Source organism: Pistacia vera, unplaced genomic scaffold (genome assembly GCF_008641045.1).
Source record: "Pistacia vera cultivar Batoury unplaced genomic scaffold, PisVer_v2 Contig426, whole genome shotgun sequence".
NCBI lineage: Eukaryota > Viridiplantae > Streptophyta > Magnoliopsida > Sapindales > Anacardiaceae > Pistacia > Pistacia vera.
Window position 1 is genome coordinate 519,988 of NW_022196253.1, and position 15,756 is coordinate 535,743.

The window sequence follows — 15,756 nt, forward strand, 5'->3', positions numbered from 1 at the left end:
TACTAATACATTTTATATTTGTATTCTTTTATTTTGAAAGTTTAAGGTTAAATTATAGATTAGAATTTAGGAAGATGAAATTGCCATTGAGATCACAAATTGTACCTTTTTTTGTGATAATATATTGAAGTTAGAGGAAGTAAGAAAATAATTTGTAAAGTTATTTTGGAGTTGGCTTTGGGACTACTAATATGTATACTTGAATGATAGTTTAATTGTATATATAGAGAAATATGTATTTGATAGTATTGATAATAAAGTCATTATACAATACTTTCAAAAGATGAACTCCGGTCGAGGACAATTATACATATATTAGTTAATGAGAATTTTATAAATACAAAGCTTGTGCTTATTTTAATTTAAAATTGTATTTTTCTTTTAACTTTGACTCCCCCTATATTTTATTTTTGGCTATGTCCCTAGTGATATTCAGGGACGGAGGGAGTGGGGGTCAAGAGACCCTCCTTGAGTTTTAAATTTTTTTGCTAAGTTTTTACAAAATTACCCTTATATGAGAAGTAAAATACCAAAAAACTTCAATACATCAAATAAATTCTTTCGTTTTTGGGCTGTCAAACTCAAAATTAAACCCCTCCTTCTCCTTCCCAGACCGCTTCTTTCTCTTCAACAACCTGTCCAACCACACCAACCCCCACCCCCCACCTCCCCCTTCTTTCAAGCCAACAAACTCCCTTTTTCTTCAATTTTTCAGGTAATACATTTTATATTTGTAGTCTTTTATTTTGAAAGTTTAAGTTTAGATTATAGATTATGATTTAGGAAGACGAAATTGTCATTGAGACCACAAATTGTATCCATTTTTTATTTATTGGTAATTATATATTGAAGTTAGAGAAAGTAAGAAGATAATTTTTGAAGTTATTTTGAAGTTGGCCTTGGGGTCACATTGTTTTACCCATATTGCCGATTTTATTTTTTATTTTATTTTATAGAGAAGATGAGTTCTTGGGACTACATTATTTTATACATTTTTATTTTTGTTATATAAAAGTGTTTGATTCAAATGAATTTTAGAATTGGCCTTGTGATCGCATTGTTTTTACCCATAATGGCTGATTTTGTGTTGTTTTTTTATGGAGAAGATGGGTGTTCTTGTGATCTCATTGTTTTACCAATTTTTATATTTGTTATGAAAAAGTATTTGATTCAAATGGGAGTTAACTTTAATTGTTTTACAGGTGTTATGAAAAAGTAGATTCATTGTACAAGTGTTTGATTATTTGAATAGATTTTTTTACACATATCAATTCAATTTTAGCCAATGTAAGATCTATTTAAAAAAAATATTACATTAAGATCTATTTCAATACAATTTCTATTACTTTAATTTAATTTTTGTTAAAGTACTTAGAAATTAGAAAAAGAAAGATATATACTTGTGATGTGTATGTGTTGTTAGAATACTTTAACTTATTAGCTTTATAATTTTTTTATAGTAGTTGTAATTTCATTTATATAAATAATTATTATTGTATACATAAATTATTGTTATTGTTTGGTTTATATTGAGCACATAACTTATTTTTTTGCATTTTTCTCTATCAAGTAATAATATATTATTGTATATATAAAGAAAGATGTACTAGATATGAAATTATTATACAATACTTTCAAAAGATGAAATTCCGTCGAGGACAATTATAAATGTATTAGTTAATTAGAATTTTATAAATATAAAATTTGTGTTTATTTTAATTTAAAAGTGTATTATTTTTCTAACTTTAAAACTTCTACGTTTTATTTCTGGTTACGTCCTTGGTGATATTTGTATTGATTTGGATATGAAAAAAAGGATTTGGGTTCTTACAAAAAAAAAATAAAATAAAAAGCGAAGCGTATCATATGATGCTTCTTATGCAAAGAAATATATATGAAGAGACCAAAGCCAGCTTTAGTTTGATTGATAGAAAAAACAAGTAAAATAAAACGTGATCTTGGAATATGGAGGTGTACGTAAGTAACGACTTAACGTAACATAGAATGATTAATGAGCTTTTTTATAAATTAATAACCAATCTTAAAAGTGTTTCGGTGGGGCCGTGGGGGTTGAACTGTACTTAATAATCAAATCTGAGAGATCCAAAACAGAATTACGCCTGGGCCCACTCATGTGCTTAGTAATTGAAACAGAAGGTTATTACTGGACAGCCCTAAGATTTAGTGACATAACTAAAATGACTCATAGATTTCAGAATGAAACACTTAAACCCTTTATAATAAATAAACACTTTGTAAAAAGTTATTTGGACATAAAATCTGGTTATAATGGCTAATATACGCTTATCTTGTCTTTTCTCTTATAATAAAAGGAGACTATTTTCTGATATTTGTCACATGATTGAAATATTAATGATTGTTTTAATGTGTGTCTTAAGAGCACACATTCAATGTATTAGAAGATAAAAAGTTTATTATTTTAATGCATATTATGTGTCAAAAGACAAATATGTAAATAATTTTCAATGTATCGGAATACTAATTTTTGTGTCTTTTAATGTTCTTAATTTATGTAGGCATATTTTAAGACAAATCAAGTACTAAAAAATTACTTTTCATAAACATTATTCAATTATAAGGGTGTAAGTGTCCTATTTTGAAACTATAAAGGTAAAAGGTTTAATTCTGAAACCTATGGACCTCTTTTTTACTTCATTAAAATTCAGGGGTGTCCTAAATATCTCATCAAAACAGGGACTTTTCTAATCTAATTAAACTACTGGTTTCAGCAAGGTTTTAAAACCCGACTTGGGGGGTGACCTGTTCAAGTGATCGGGTCACTGGTTAACCGGTTTAACTGACAGTTGAACCAATGGTTTGATAAGTTTAAAATCTAGCAAACACACCCCTAATAAATACCATCAGCCCCTATAGGTTTGAAATCTAGCAAACACAACCCATGGCCAAATCAAATCGGTGATCGACTGGGAGAGCGGCGGCGACACACCAAGGAGGGTAGATCGGGTGATGGGGAGGATGAATAGGCAGTTTGCAAGTTGAGACATCGCCTGAAAGTGGTAGATCGATGGTGGAAGTCAAACGATTGTGATGACTTTTTTTGGCAAGATGATTGTGAATCTTCGTGAACGACGGCAATGGAGCTTGGGAGAAGGTAGATCGGTGGCTGAGGAGGCTTATCGATGTCGGAGAAGGCGCGATCGACTCCAGGAAATGGAAGAAAAATTGTTGGACGACGAAACATCGTGCGGTGACGAGAGATGAAGCGTCACGGTCTGGAGAAAGTCGAAAGGTGGTTTTTGACAGCAAGGGAAGGTGGAAGGTCATCGGAAAAGGGGAGATCATCATCGATTTGCATTTGGTCAGAGGGTATGTTTGCTGGATTTCAAACCTTCAGGGACTGATGCGTATTAATCAGGGATGTGTTTGATAGATTTTAAATTTAGAACAGTTGGAAAGAGTAACCCACCCGGAGAAGGCTCTAGGCGTTGGTCCAACCTGTTCAACCGGCCGGGCCAGGTTTTAAAACCATGGTTTCAGTAGAATTATTCGCGTGGACCGTCTTTATATGTATTATGCAACGCGTCTCCGACTGGATCCAATGAATGGCTTCCGAAGCATCTTCATGAGGCCCCACTGCCACGCGCTTTGTCAGTAATAATGCATCTCACCGAATCATTTCTCGACACGACTGCAAATTTAATTATGAGAAGCTTTCATAATCTCGCCAAGTATTCTGCTGACGTCATCGTCACCTCCCTGTTAGCTGTAGCCTCTTCGATTATAAGGGATTAGATCCGCCGACATTTCACTCTCCATCTTCACTTGACTTGACTTCACTTTATTGAAACCCTATCTTCGGTATTATCAACTTGGGGGTTTTTGTTTTCCGTTGTTTGAATCAAAACCCATTTGGATTGAGTGAAATTCAATACCAAAGATGTAATGTAGGGTTCTTGAAGGGAAGTTTGTGTTCATGGTTGGGGAAAAAATGGATGAAATGTGGTTCAAATTAAGGGCAAAGAGGGTTCCAAGAGGGGTCTGGTTAAAAATGCAAAAATCAATGGGAGTCCTCGTGGGTGGGAATCACACAGCCTCCAGGTTTTGTACTCGCTAAGTTTATTTCTCAATCTCAATTGGCTTTTCACTCTCTCTTGAATATTATTCATATTGCTCTGTTTTACTCGTACTTGATCAAGATCTGTTATTGCTTCTGTTTGTTGAGTTAAAAATTGAAACTTGATGGATTTGAAATCCTTGAAACTCAAGATCCGTACTGGGTCTATTGCGAGGCGTGTGCTTTTGCGCGCCGTTTTGTTCGCCACGGCTCTGTCAGTCGTTCCTTTGCTGCAAATCTTATCTGGGTTCGATCCCGTTATGTTCAATGCGGTGAGCTTTAATGATTGTTCTTTGACTTCTGATTATTCGAAGCCGCATTTGTTCTTGGGTCGATTTATGTATCCCATCCTAGGTTCCCTTGGGTCAATGCAGTGCAAGGAAAATGCAAATCTGACTACTATTGTGGCTAGAGAGTTGGTGGGTATGCATATGTTGACTGATGATGCAAAAACTCTCTGTGTTGGTGAAGGTTCGTCCTCATCAGTGCATGCATTGCGAGAAATGGGGTTTAGCAATGCTTATGGGGTTTACAGACACACATTTTTCTCGCTTAAGCATAAAAAGCTCGTTTATGAGCTTGATTATGAGGACAATTCCTTTGATTTTGTTTACTCCAGGGATCTAGATAAGGTTTCTGTCCCTGCTCTTTTAGTGCTTGAGATCGAGCGTGTTCTTAGGCCAGGTGGAATTGGAGCGATGCTTGTGGGTGTTAGTAGTTCGAGCCCAAATGGTTTGATTAGGTCTGCAACACCGATTTCCTCAATTCTGAAAACTTCCACTATTGTCCATGTTGGTTATGTGAATCAGTTTACTCTGGTTGTTTTCAAGAAAGAAATTGAAAATTGCTCTTACTTTGAGCAGTATCGCCTTCCATCTGATTGCCCATCACTTATGAACAACAAACCATTTATGGAGTTCATTGAGCCTCTTGTGGAGGAAAAACCAATGGGGTTTGGGAAAAGGATTGTTTATTTGCCCAAGTTTATGGATGTTACCTCTAGGAAGCGGTTAGTGTATATTGATATTGGGGCAGGGGAGCACCTGAACTCCCGTGTTACAAATTGGTTCTTGCCATCATATCCTGTGGATCGCAAGGCTTTCAATGTTTATTTTGTTGACCATAATACTTCTGTTCTACTGTCCTATGTCAAGAGGCCTGGTGTCACCTTTGTTTATCATCCGGGCCTGGCTGGAAGTAAGGCTACTGCCAATGCTAATGTCTTGGAAGATGTGGACCCATCTGTGGCGGATGAAGGGTTTGACTTTCTCCTCTGGTTTCAAGAAACAGTGCGATATGCAGACTTTGTGGTCCTGAAGATAAATGCAGGAGAGGTAGAACTGAAATTTCTCTCAGAGTTGTTCAAAACTGGAACCATATGCTTTGTTGATGAGATCTTTCTTCGCTGCTCTGGTCATGTAGATGGCAAAGGGGCAGCGAATGCAGACTGCATGGATATCTTCAAGGGTCTAAGACGCAGTGGTGTGTATGTGCATCAATGGTGGGAGGACTAGAACACATTGATGCACTTTAGTCACTTATGTTTGATGTTGTCTGGTTAGAACTTTGTTTGTTGTTATTGCTACTATGTGTTGTCGTTAAGTCCTCATCGAGGCACTATGTTGCTTTGTGGTTGGGCACTTATACTAAATAAGCAACCACTTGTTTCCATGTTGTTGAACAAAATGTTGTGCGCTTAATTCTGTTTTGCCATGATTTATTTCACTAAACCAGAAAAAGGTTAAGTTATTGCCTACAAGCCACACTAAGATTAACACCAATCCTATTAGAAGATAGTGCTGTTAGCACCCATGAGAGATGGGTTGATGCTTTTTTGTTGTCCTTAATGAATGCAAATATGGTTTGGCAACGTTAAAATGGGACATCCTAGTGATGGCAGAGGCCAGTGAGAAGTATAACCCTGTGCAGTTGAAAATAGGGTTTGTTTGTTTTAGTATTTTGGATAGTATTTTTGTAAAAGTAAGAGTTGGGTGGGAATAACGAGGTAGGATTTAAAAATTAACAAAAACACACCCCTAGGTTTGTTAATTTATTAAACACCCTTATAATAAAAACATTGAAAATTACAAAAATAATCCTACTCACCCATTAAATACCGGCAATCAGCCACCACTGCTGGAGGGTGGCCGAAGTCGCCGTATTAGCACACGACCGGTTGGATTTAGTCGATCATGTACTGAGATGACCTTTTCTAGCCAGATCTACCCTGGACCTAGTCGGAAAAGGTTAGATCTACGGTTAGATATGGTTGTTGATAGTCAGATCTGGCTGTTGACTGTCAGATCTGATCAACGACGGCCATATCTTGGTCGTCGTTGACGACCAGCTACGGCCAAAGATCTGGCTGACAATGGCCAGATCCACGGTGGATCTGGTTGGAAAATGATAGATTGGTGCACTACCAGTCAGATCCAATCGGTAGTGTGCCATTATACCAGATTCTGGCCACCTGCTGGCGGTGGTGGCCAAAATCTGGAAAATGTGGGTGGGGGTGTTTTTGTCAAATTTTAAACTTTTTTTGGCGGTGTTTAGTTAAATTAATAAACTTAGGGGGTTTAAAAAAAATTGAATAAAATAAAATAAGATTTTCAGAATAGGAAAGCAAATATGTATTTTGAGTAGGATAGGGATAGGATAGTGCAAAAATAATTAAACAAATGGACCCTTAGCTGCTTCGGGCTGTTGTTGGGTGCACATTGTAGAGTATAAAGCTAATGTCATTAGCCACCATAAGTTCCTTGACTCAATGTTTTAAAACCCGGCTTGGCTTGGTCAGTTGAACTGGGACCTAGGGCTTTCATTGGGTTGGGATAACATTTTTCTTATTCACCGAAAACTCTAGAAATTGGGATAGTGATCGACGAACAATTAGAGGCCGAGATGTTGGGGTTTTTGAAGAGGAAGGGCTAGTGAGTGCAATGATGGCGACGCAGGTGATTTTCAGTAAGTGAATTGACCGAAAATCGAAAAAAACTTGCGGCGACAATAGTTGGCTTTTGTTAGCAATTGGCGAGTCGAACAAGGTGGGGTGAGATAGGTTTTGGTCAAGAGGCTGAGGAGAGTATTTTTGTGGTGATGGGGAGGGTTAATGTCGGTAGTGGTGAGATCTGACATGGGTTGTTGATGCCGACGGTGGTGAGATTTGACATGGGTTGTCGATGTCGGCGGTGGTGAGATTTGGTCGATTTTGGAAAAATCTTAGGTAGATTTCGAGGGAATGGCTCAAGAATGATTGAGATTGCATTTGGTGTGTTCGCTGCCACCAACCAGTTGACAACCGATTTGTATTTTGTGTGTGTTTGCTAAATTTCAAATCTGTAAGAACTTTATTGTAATTTTTAGGAGTGTATTTTAAACTTTTGGTCGCCTGGTTTGACTGGCTGGTCAACCAAGACCCAGCAACTTTGTTGGGTTTCACTTAGGGTTGGTTATTAAAACATTGCCCTAACTTGCATTGTACTTTATTTTGCAGTCTTATCACCTCGAAGAATTACTTGACTTGAGAGTACTGTGGATAGATTGGGTGGATGAGGAAAGAATTCAAGAGCTATACAAGGAACGAAAAGCACTACTTGAAGAGTTACATCTAAGAAAAAAAAAAAGTACCGCTTAAAGAGTTAATGTACAAGTAGAACTATGTTTGGAACTTTTGACTACTTGTAGCTTGTGGGGAAAAGAAATATACCAAAGAACAAGCAAACAGATACTGGACGTCTGGACCTCATTTTTCGACACATCCTATGGCAGAAGGTTTTGTGTAGAAATTAGAAAATTGAAATCCTACGTCAGCTTGATTGTATGTCGAAAATACTTCCTGGAGAATTGCATGCTCGCCTATTAAACCATACAAGAAAATCATTGAATGATTACAGCCTACACCAGAGTATCTTTGATTAATTCTCTGATTAAAAACATGGTACTCCTCTTTGGTTGAATCCTGTGTACTTTTTGGCCACCGATTACACTCGGGAGGTATCAAGGGACCAATTAAATCAATCATTCTCAAGCATATAATATAAATAATTATACAGAGGGAATCAACAAAACCAGCATTAAAATGTTTGGAAATTTCCTGAAGCAAACCCAGCAAACTTACATTATATTTCATATGATAAAAATTATGAGGAATTGCCTCAAAGCACTCACACTTGCAAAGCATAAGGCACTGTCTTGCATATAATTCTGGCGCAATGCCAGCAATTCATTCTTGCCATACCTCATTGCCTTTATTAAAAAGGCAGGAAATTTCCTAAGTGGAAAAAAAAATGAAATTAAAGAGGGGGAAACTATAGAAAGACAGCAACTACTATACATAAAACTAGTGCCAGCAACATATGCGGTTTTCATTCCTCAGGCCCATTGACCTTAATCTCCAAAAGCCTTTCAACTGGTTGTCTGCAAATTGGACACCGATTTGTTTGGAACCTCAGAACCTTTGCACATCCACTGCACATACACTGCACCACAAGAAAAGCCACAAAAGCAACTGTGTTATCGACAAAGCTATTCCAGAAATTTAGTGACCCTATTTACTTCCACTTTTAGTTTTTTAAACCTTCAATAAGCAAGTTGACTTCTTACTCAAAACAGTTTGCTAATATACAGTAACTCATGAGACGGGAGAGAGGATGTACCAAATTAAGACAAATTTATCATGCAATAACTTTTCATACAATTACAGGAGTAATCAAATAATACTTGGTGAAATATTTTAAACAGTTCAAGTTGAAATCAACAATTTGACTTGCATGCAACCATATCTTCTAGAAGGAAGAGTTATCTACTTTTCATGTAAATCAAAGAGAGGAACAAATTTTCTGTGTTCTAAATATCAGCATGATCAAGGCAAACCTAACCTCAAGAAAATGGAGAACTGTTATAGGCAGAGATTGGAAACCATCATAGGAAAACAAGTCCTAAGACTCCTAACCGGGCAAATATCATAATTATAAAATGACATAAAAAAAAAATGTACCATATGTCGGCAGGGAAGCACAGTTGTGTCACGTGGTTCTGATAGGCAGATGACACATTCTTTTCCGGGGTCATTTGCATCGACATCACCTTCAACAGAATTCCCAATCCCATATATCTCTTGCAGCTCATACCTCATACCATTCACCCACAAAATCTGCTTCACCACTCTGACCTGGTATTCACCTTTCTCTTTCTCAAATACTGCCTGAGTTATCTGAGAATTCGTGGGTCCAGGAATAGAGTTTCCATCAGATCCATTCTGGTTAGCAGGGGCTGCCTCTGCCTTCACAGCAAGAGGATAGACATCCATGTTACCCTCTTTCAGTAACTCTGCCTCCTCAAACATTGAAAAGTCAATCCCCGTTCCAGAAGGCTGTCTGAACTTCTGACCCAGACCTTGTTGAAAATTTACTGTCACTGGTGCAAAAATGTTTTCCTTTGTTGGCGTCAGGTTACAGTCTTCACCTTCTTTAGCAAAGAAAACGACAGTGATACTGTTTCCAAGGGAAATAAAATTCTTGTTAAGACCACAATCACACAAGAAGTTAAAATTCAGACAATATGTCATATAATCTCAACATAAAAAAATTACTTCTACTACAAACAACATGCTTGTTACAAGAACTGAAATTTATGAACAAAGAAAGTGATGTGCTCTAGAACATGAGCATAAACTTTTAAAGATTTATCTAACCTTGGAAAAAGAAAATATAAAAATCATAACTATACTAATTGGTAAATCTATATGACAGTAAGGCACCATTGAATCAATGATGTTCAATGGCGACAGAAAACAAAGTATTTTTTTTTTATAACCATGAGAAATATTATTCAGAAGATGGTGACAGAAAAAAAAAATTATATTTAACATCATTTGATGAGGCAAACATACTATGAATGTGATGTGAAAGACACCATTTCTCTTTTTCACCCCTAACACATCAGTAATTTAAGTCATCATGGGGGAATATGTTCTTGGACACTAAATACTCACCCAAAAGTGATGTATGCCATCAAAGTGATACTAAACTTTTCCCATTTTTTTTTTTTTTAATCTTGTTTACCTCAACACCAAAAACCACATACTTTACACACTACATCTCATGTTGCTACTAGACTTTTAGGTGTTTAAGATCAAATCTTGAGAACTCATCATCCGTCCAAGCCTTATTGCATCTTGTTATAATTTTTCTACCATTAGAATTTTCTAAAAGAGAGGGATGAGAGAGAGAGATCGCAAAGAACTTTGTCAGTGAGCTCACACTCTCCTACAATAGCTTTGTATCCTTCTCAATAAACAAAGCCATATTTCTCCTGCCCATGAAAGCAACAATAATTGGAGCTACTGATTAGAGAATCAACAGACGGCCACAACATTACTAATGCTAATGTTGAAGGCACAAGAAGCACTACTTACCAAAGTTAGCAAAGTTGCACCAGCAAACATCAATTAAATTGAAAATATCTAGTCTTGAAAGTGAGATATTATACGAAGGCCAACAAACAACTGTAACAATATTTGCCTAGCTTTACTTGGTGTACAAATAAAAAATCATGCTGCTATATCAAACAAGCTATTCAACTCTCCCACCTGGCACCAAAAAGAAAAAACTGTTTTTGATCCTATAAAACAAAATAAACCTGAGAGAAAGATAACCCAAGTATGAATCTGAAGTCCTAATTTGAATCTCAAAATTGCATATTCAATGCCTCATCTGAAACATGAATGGCTCTTATAATGGACCAAATATCTTCTCAACTGGTCTCAACCAATATTCAGTATCATGACCGGTTGCAATTAGTGAAATTTTGCATTTCTAACTGATTTGCTTTCAAAGCATTGAATTTCAATAATAAGGAAAAAAATTTACTCTTAAAGTGTATCATGATTTATGGAAAAGGAAACTACTATAAGTAGTTTATGAGAACTTGAAAATGATGTTATAAGTGACTGAAATATGTATTCCAAGGTTCACCCAGTGCAATAAAGGTAGTGATTGTATTACTAATGAACTCCTTGGTGAAATTCCTTGATGTCAAATTCTTCAATCACTTCTTTAAGATGATAAAGAGAGAAAACCCACATATTCGCTCTTGATGAATTGATTCTTCTCTGTTAAAGAACATATTTCTTCTCTCCAAAAAATAAAAACTTTTTCCGCTGTCCAAAACTTTCCCTCATTACACTCATTCCCAACTCAAACTACTAAGTTGGCACAATATCAATCCTCTTCATGCCATGGAATAACTGATTTTGATCAAAAGCAAGCAGATCTTATAACCCCCGAAAGGCTGAAAAATCATTTAAAAATAAAATAAAAAAAGAAATCACTCCACACATATCATCCATGATTAATGCACGTATTAATCAATTAATCATAATTAAAAATAAAAATAAAAAATAGTAATCAAAGTACAGCCATCACATGAGATAAAAAATAACAAAATTATCAAAAAAATAAAAATTTAGAAACAAAGCTCTAGCTTTAATTATTTTTCATTTAGTTACCTGCCAGCAACAGTAGCATCAAACGTGAAAGAAACCAAGAACCTTCCAGGACTTTCCTCATCAGGTTCAAGCCTCAAAGTCTCCTTCTTCAAATTCACATCGTTCCGTATCGTAACAGCCTTCTGGTGCTCCACATACGGCGGAGGAGCCGACGCCATGGGCCCGCAAGGGTACCTCCAGTGTCCGGACTCCACAGGACCACCTCCACGATGATGGTGATCGTACGGCGCAGGAAGCGGCACCGGCATGGACGGCGGAGGCGGCGGATAGTAGCCTTGATACTGGTAGTACTGCGGTGGAAGATTAGGATTATTATTATTCGGATACTGCTGGGCCGGGTAGGGCGTCACAGCCGCGAAAACATAGCGGTTGGCCGAAATTTCCTGCTGAGGCGGCGTGGGTGGCGGATCATTACGTCGGCTTCCGTGTCTACGGCGGCCGTTACCGCCTGTGCTACTGCTGTTTCCCATTTCTTGAGAAAATGTATAGCAACAAACTCCTTTTTAACGGTAAGATATAACAACTAAGGTGAGGGAAACGGCAGCGTTTGGTAAATATAAAGAGGGGGTGACATGGATCAGGAAAAGAAGGAAAAAGAACCGGAGCGAAGTGAATTGGATGGAAAACAAAATTAGAAGAAAGAACCGGAGAGAAATGATTTAGAGGAAGAAGAAGAAGAAGAAAAGGAATCTTTGGATGGGTGGGTGACGAGTATTATGGGGTTGCGTAAAGCTCCACCCAAAACACCATTGATGATGCTGGATAGAAATTATGCTAATGTGGCAATCTTTTTTTTTTTAAATAAATTAAAAAAATATCCCTATTTTTTATTAGGTGGTTAAGAGTCACATTATACTTACTGTTCTAAACAATAAACAATTTCTTCAATAGATGCTATACATACCAAACGGTACCATATGTTAAAAAAATTTATAATATTAAACTTTGCATTTGAATTTTGGCCCTGAGGTTTCATATAATAACAACAATTTTTATTAATGAACCGTGAATGGATCCTCAGAATTTACATTATTTGAATTGATAAATATTTATTTATCGCCTAAACTTGTTTTATTTCTATTATTTAATCAAATCCGAGAGATTAATGCATTAACTCTATAACATATTTTAATATTAGAAGAGACTGATTATTTTTTTTAAGGTCGATCATAAATTATTGAGATATTTTGTGTGTGTATTTAGTTGTTTAATAATAGAAATTTCTGTTTTTGTCTTTCTTTCTCTTTAATTAAACATGGGCTTTAGAGAGTAAATTGACTAAAATTAAATTATTAAATGTCATAATTATAGTATTTGATTTACAAGAAGCTGGAAATTAAGTTTAAATTTGTCCCATTTACCTAATTCTCGACGTCTCATTAGGACCAAATTAGAGGATTTTTGTTTAAATCCTATATTAAGAGCCACTAGCTTAGCACAATCAATGCTGCCGACTCAACATTCTTTTCAATTTATTGGCCCCTTTACTCTTCCAATTAATGTTTAGTTAATTAATAAAAAAATTAAATAAATGAATTAATCTAATTATTAAAGGTAATTGAATGATTAAATTCGTCCTCTAAATAATTGGATTTATGTAAAAGGACAATACTGAGGGAAAGAAATGTTAGTTTATTATGTGAATAACAAAAAGGTACATTAAAGTTAGGCCAAGTTGTTGGATAAGTATTCATGGTCAATATTCAATCTATAAATCTTTTGCTTCGAATTCAATCAATATCTTTAAAAAAACGAGTATATTTCCTGAAATTCATAAATGTGTATGCATCAAAGTTTGTTCGTGACCTCGTCCTTTATTGTTGAATAACAAACTTTTAACTACTGAGGTTAGTTATACTTAAAAAGTCTTGTGTTCAAGTCGTATGAAATGTATTTACTACATTTGTACAGTTATCTTGATTTATTAGGTTTGCAAAGTGTTCCGTAACTCTGAGAATTAAACAAGCTCTAATGTCAATATGTGCCTAAATACTTCATATACCTAAAAAAAAAAAAAAAAAAAAGGTTTATACGTGGGTGGGAACTTAATTAAATTTTATATTTTTCAAATATCAATATATGAATTGAAAATAATCTGAATATTGTGAGAAAAAACATTGGTTATTTTACATTTTCGAAAAGAATTAAATTAAAATAAAATAAAAAATTTGTGCTCTGCACGTGTTGTGCACTATCACACATCTCATAACACAGCCTGTTCCTTTCTTTTTATTTAATTTTTAATTCAGTTTATAATTTGGAAGACTAATATGGAAAGAATTGAGCAATCCATTAACAGTTTCTAAATTTAAATAAATAGATATATATATATATATATTTTTAAGTTGATATAGTATGCCCGAAAAAGAAAGTCAGATAACGGGTTAGTTAATTAGCTAGGATATGACAAACAGAACACATTCAATCCTTAAAGATTTAACAGTTAAAGGACCGTTAGATATTATTTTAGGATATCATTTTGACTGAATAAATTTAACCAAACAAAAAAGAGTTTAATTTAAAAGTTATATTAAACTTAGTTTTATATTTCTAATCTTGTTAGTTATCTTTTAATAATATAATAAACTAAAATGTAAAATTTTGTAGAAAATTATCTTCTATTTTTTTGTAATGATAATGACACCCAACTGATAACAAAGTGCACATAGAGAAGTGTTATTCCAGTTCTTGTATTATATACTTTATATTATACTTATTAGTAAGATAATATTAAATTGACCACCACTAAAGATTAAGCAGCTATTGTCCTTCAAATGTGCTTCCACCTTTGCACATTACATTATAAAATTCATAAACATTTCACCCATAGAATCGTGCTCCCACTCACAGTATCATTGGGTTGCTTGATAGTAAAAGAACAAAAAAAGGTTTTATGAGCTTATGAGTTCGAGTTCCCCTAGACACTAATAAGGTTGGCCACTAAGACTCTTACCTAGTCGGCAGTTCTAGGGCTTCAAAAGATTAGTTGAGGTGCGCGCAAAACGGCCTAAACACCCCAAGTGAAAAAAAAAAAAAAAAAGAGAAATTGTTTGTCCTAAATTTCAAAATTAAAAGTTAGAAAGAATAGTTCATTTAGATTTTTTTAAACACATGTTAATGTAATTAAGATAATATATATATAAAAAAAGATAAAGATAAAGATAAAGAATATGAAATTCTGTGGTAGAATACATAAATTTCTTACCTTATCTAATGGGAATATGGGTGTAGGAAAGGAAGCACTTAATGAGAGATTCTAAACTTTATATTGAATTAGGTTTGAGAACCATTTGTTATATTATCAATTATTCAACTTGATGGAGCCACCTGATAAGAGCTTGAAAATACGCATTTACTTAGTGGTTTATGAGGATTATTTGTGAGAAATTAGGCTTAATTTGGTAAAGTTGCTTAATATTTTTATAATTGTTTTTTATGAGATCATGGGTGTGTTTGAGTACTTTTTAGGTTATTAGTGCTAAATGTTACGCTTGGATGAAGAATCAAGTCGACAACGGAATGAGTGACGAGTGGCAACAAGCAGATATAGAATCATAGTTGAATTGAAAAAGTTATGGAGCTTTGAAGTAAAGAGGAGATTATAGATTATGCTTTAGTTTGAGCATGCCTTAGTGTTTTGGCTATAACTCGAGTTGTAGACCTTGAATTAAGACAATTCTTTAACTGTTGGAAAGTTGATTCAAAGAGCTACATTTCATATGTTTACCACTTTTCTACATTCCATCGTTATCATGCTCAAAAATCACCATTTATAGAGTGCTGAGGAATGATGCGAGATTTGAACTAAAAAAGAAGAAGCTATCACTGCGCCGCAGCACAATGCCGGGGCACAGTCATGACAATTAGAAATTTTTCTTTCATTTTTTATTAGGAAAATAGAGTTAAGAGTCCTACACTAAATAGAATTAAGGAAAATAAAACTTTAACTTTTGTGGGATATAAATAGAAGTCTTTTAGCATTATTTTTGGGATTCTTTTAGAGAATTAGAGAAGGCTAATGCAAGAGAAGATCAAAGTGATAGAATTTTTGGAGCTTTTGATTTGCAATATAGAGAAGTCTTCTTATTTCTTTCTTGGACTCGTGTTTCTTATTTTAATAAAGAAGATTGTTTCTTTCATGTTTATTATGAAT

At 34.9% G+C, this 15,756-nt stretch overlaps 2 protein-coding genes across 3 annotated transcripts; one reads left to right on the forward strand and one right to left on the reverse strand.

Moving 5' to 3' along the window:
• The first annotated feature begins 3,558 nt into the window (after window positions 1-3,558).
• Window positions 3,559-7,719, forward strand: LOC116143110. 2 transcript variants are annotated; one of them, XR_004130087.1, is made up of 2 exons: window positions 3,559-4,080; window positions 7,590-7,719. XR_004130087.1 is itself a non-coding variant. In XM_031428520.1 (2 exons), the coding sequence occupies exons 1-2, from the start codon at window positions 3,956-3,958 to the stop codon at window positions 5,608-5,610; spliced, it is 1,464 nt and encodes a 487-aa protein (XP_031284380.1). In that variant the 5' UTR covers window positions 3,675-3,955; the 3' UTR covers window positions 5,611-5,845. The 2 variants fall into 2 exon arrangements, 1 of the variants encoding a protein (XP_031284380.1); XM_031428520.1 differs by lacking the exon at window positions 7,590-7,719 and adding an exon at window positions 4,272-5,845 and having other exon boundaries at window positions 3,675-4,080.
• A 437-nt stretch (window positions 7,720-8,156) lies between these two features.
• On the reverse strand, window positions 8,157-12,384 carry LOC116143106 (probable E3 ubiquitin-protein ligase LOG2). The gene is made up of 3 exons (XM_031428518.1): window positions 11,604-12,384; window positions 9,093-9,588; window positions 8,157-8,574 (listed from the first exon to the last, which is right to left on the reverse strand). The coding sequence occupies exons 1-3, from the start codon at window positions 12,071-12,073 to the stop codon at window positions 8,461-8,463; spliced, it is 1,080 nt and encodes a 359-aa protein (XP_031284378.1). The 5' UTR covers window positions 12,074-12,384; the 3' UTR covers window positions 8,157-8,460.
• Window positions 12,385-15,756: the final 3,372 nt, after the last annotated feature.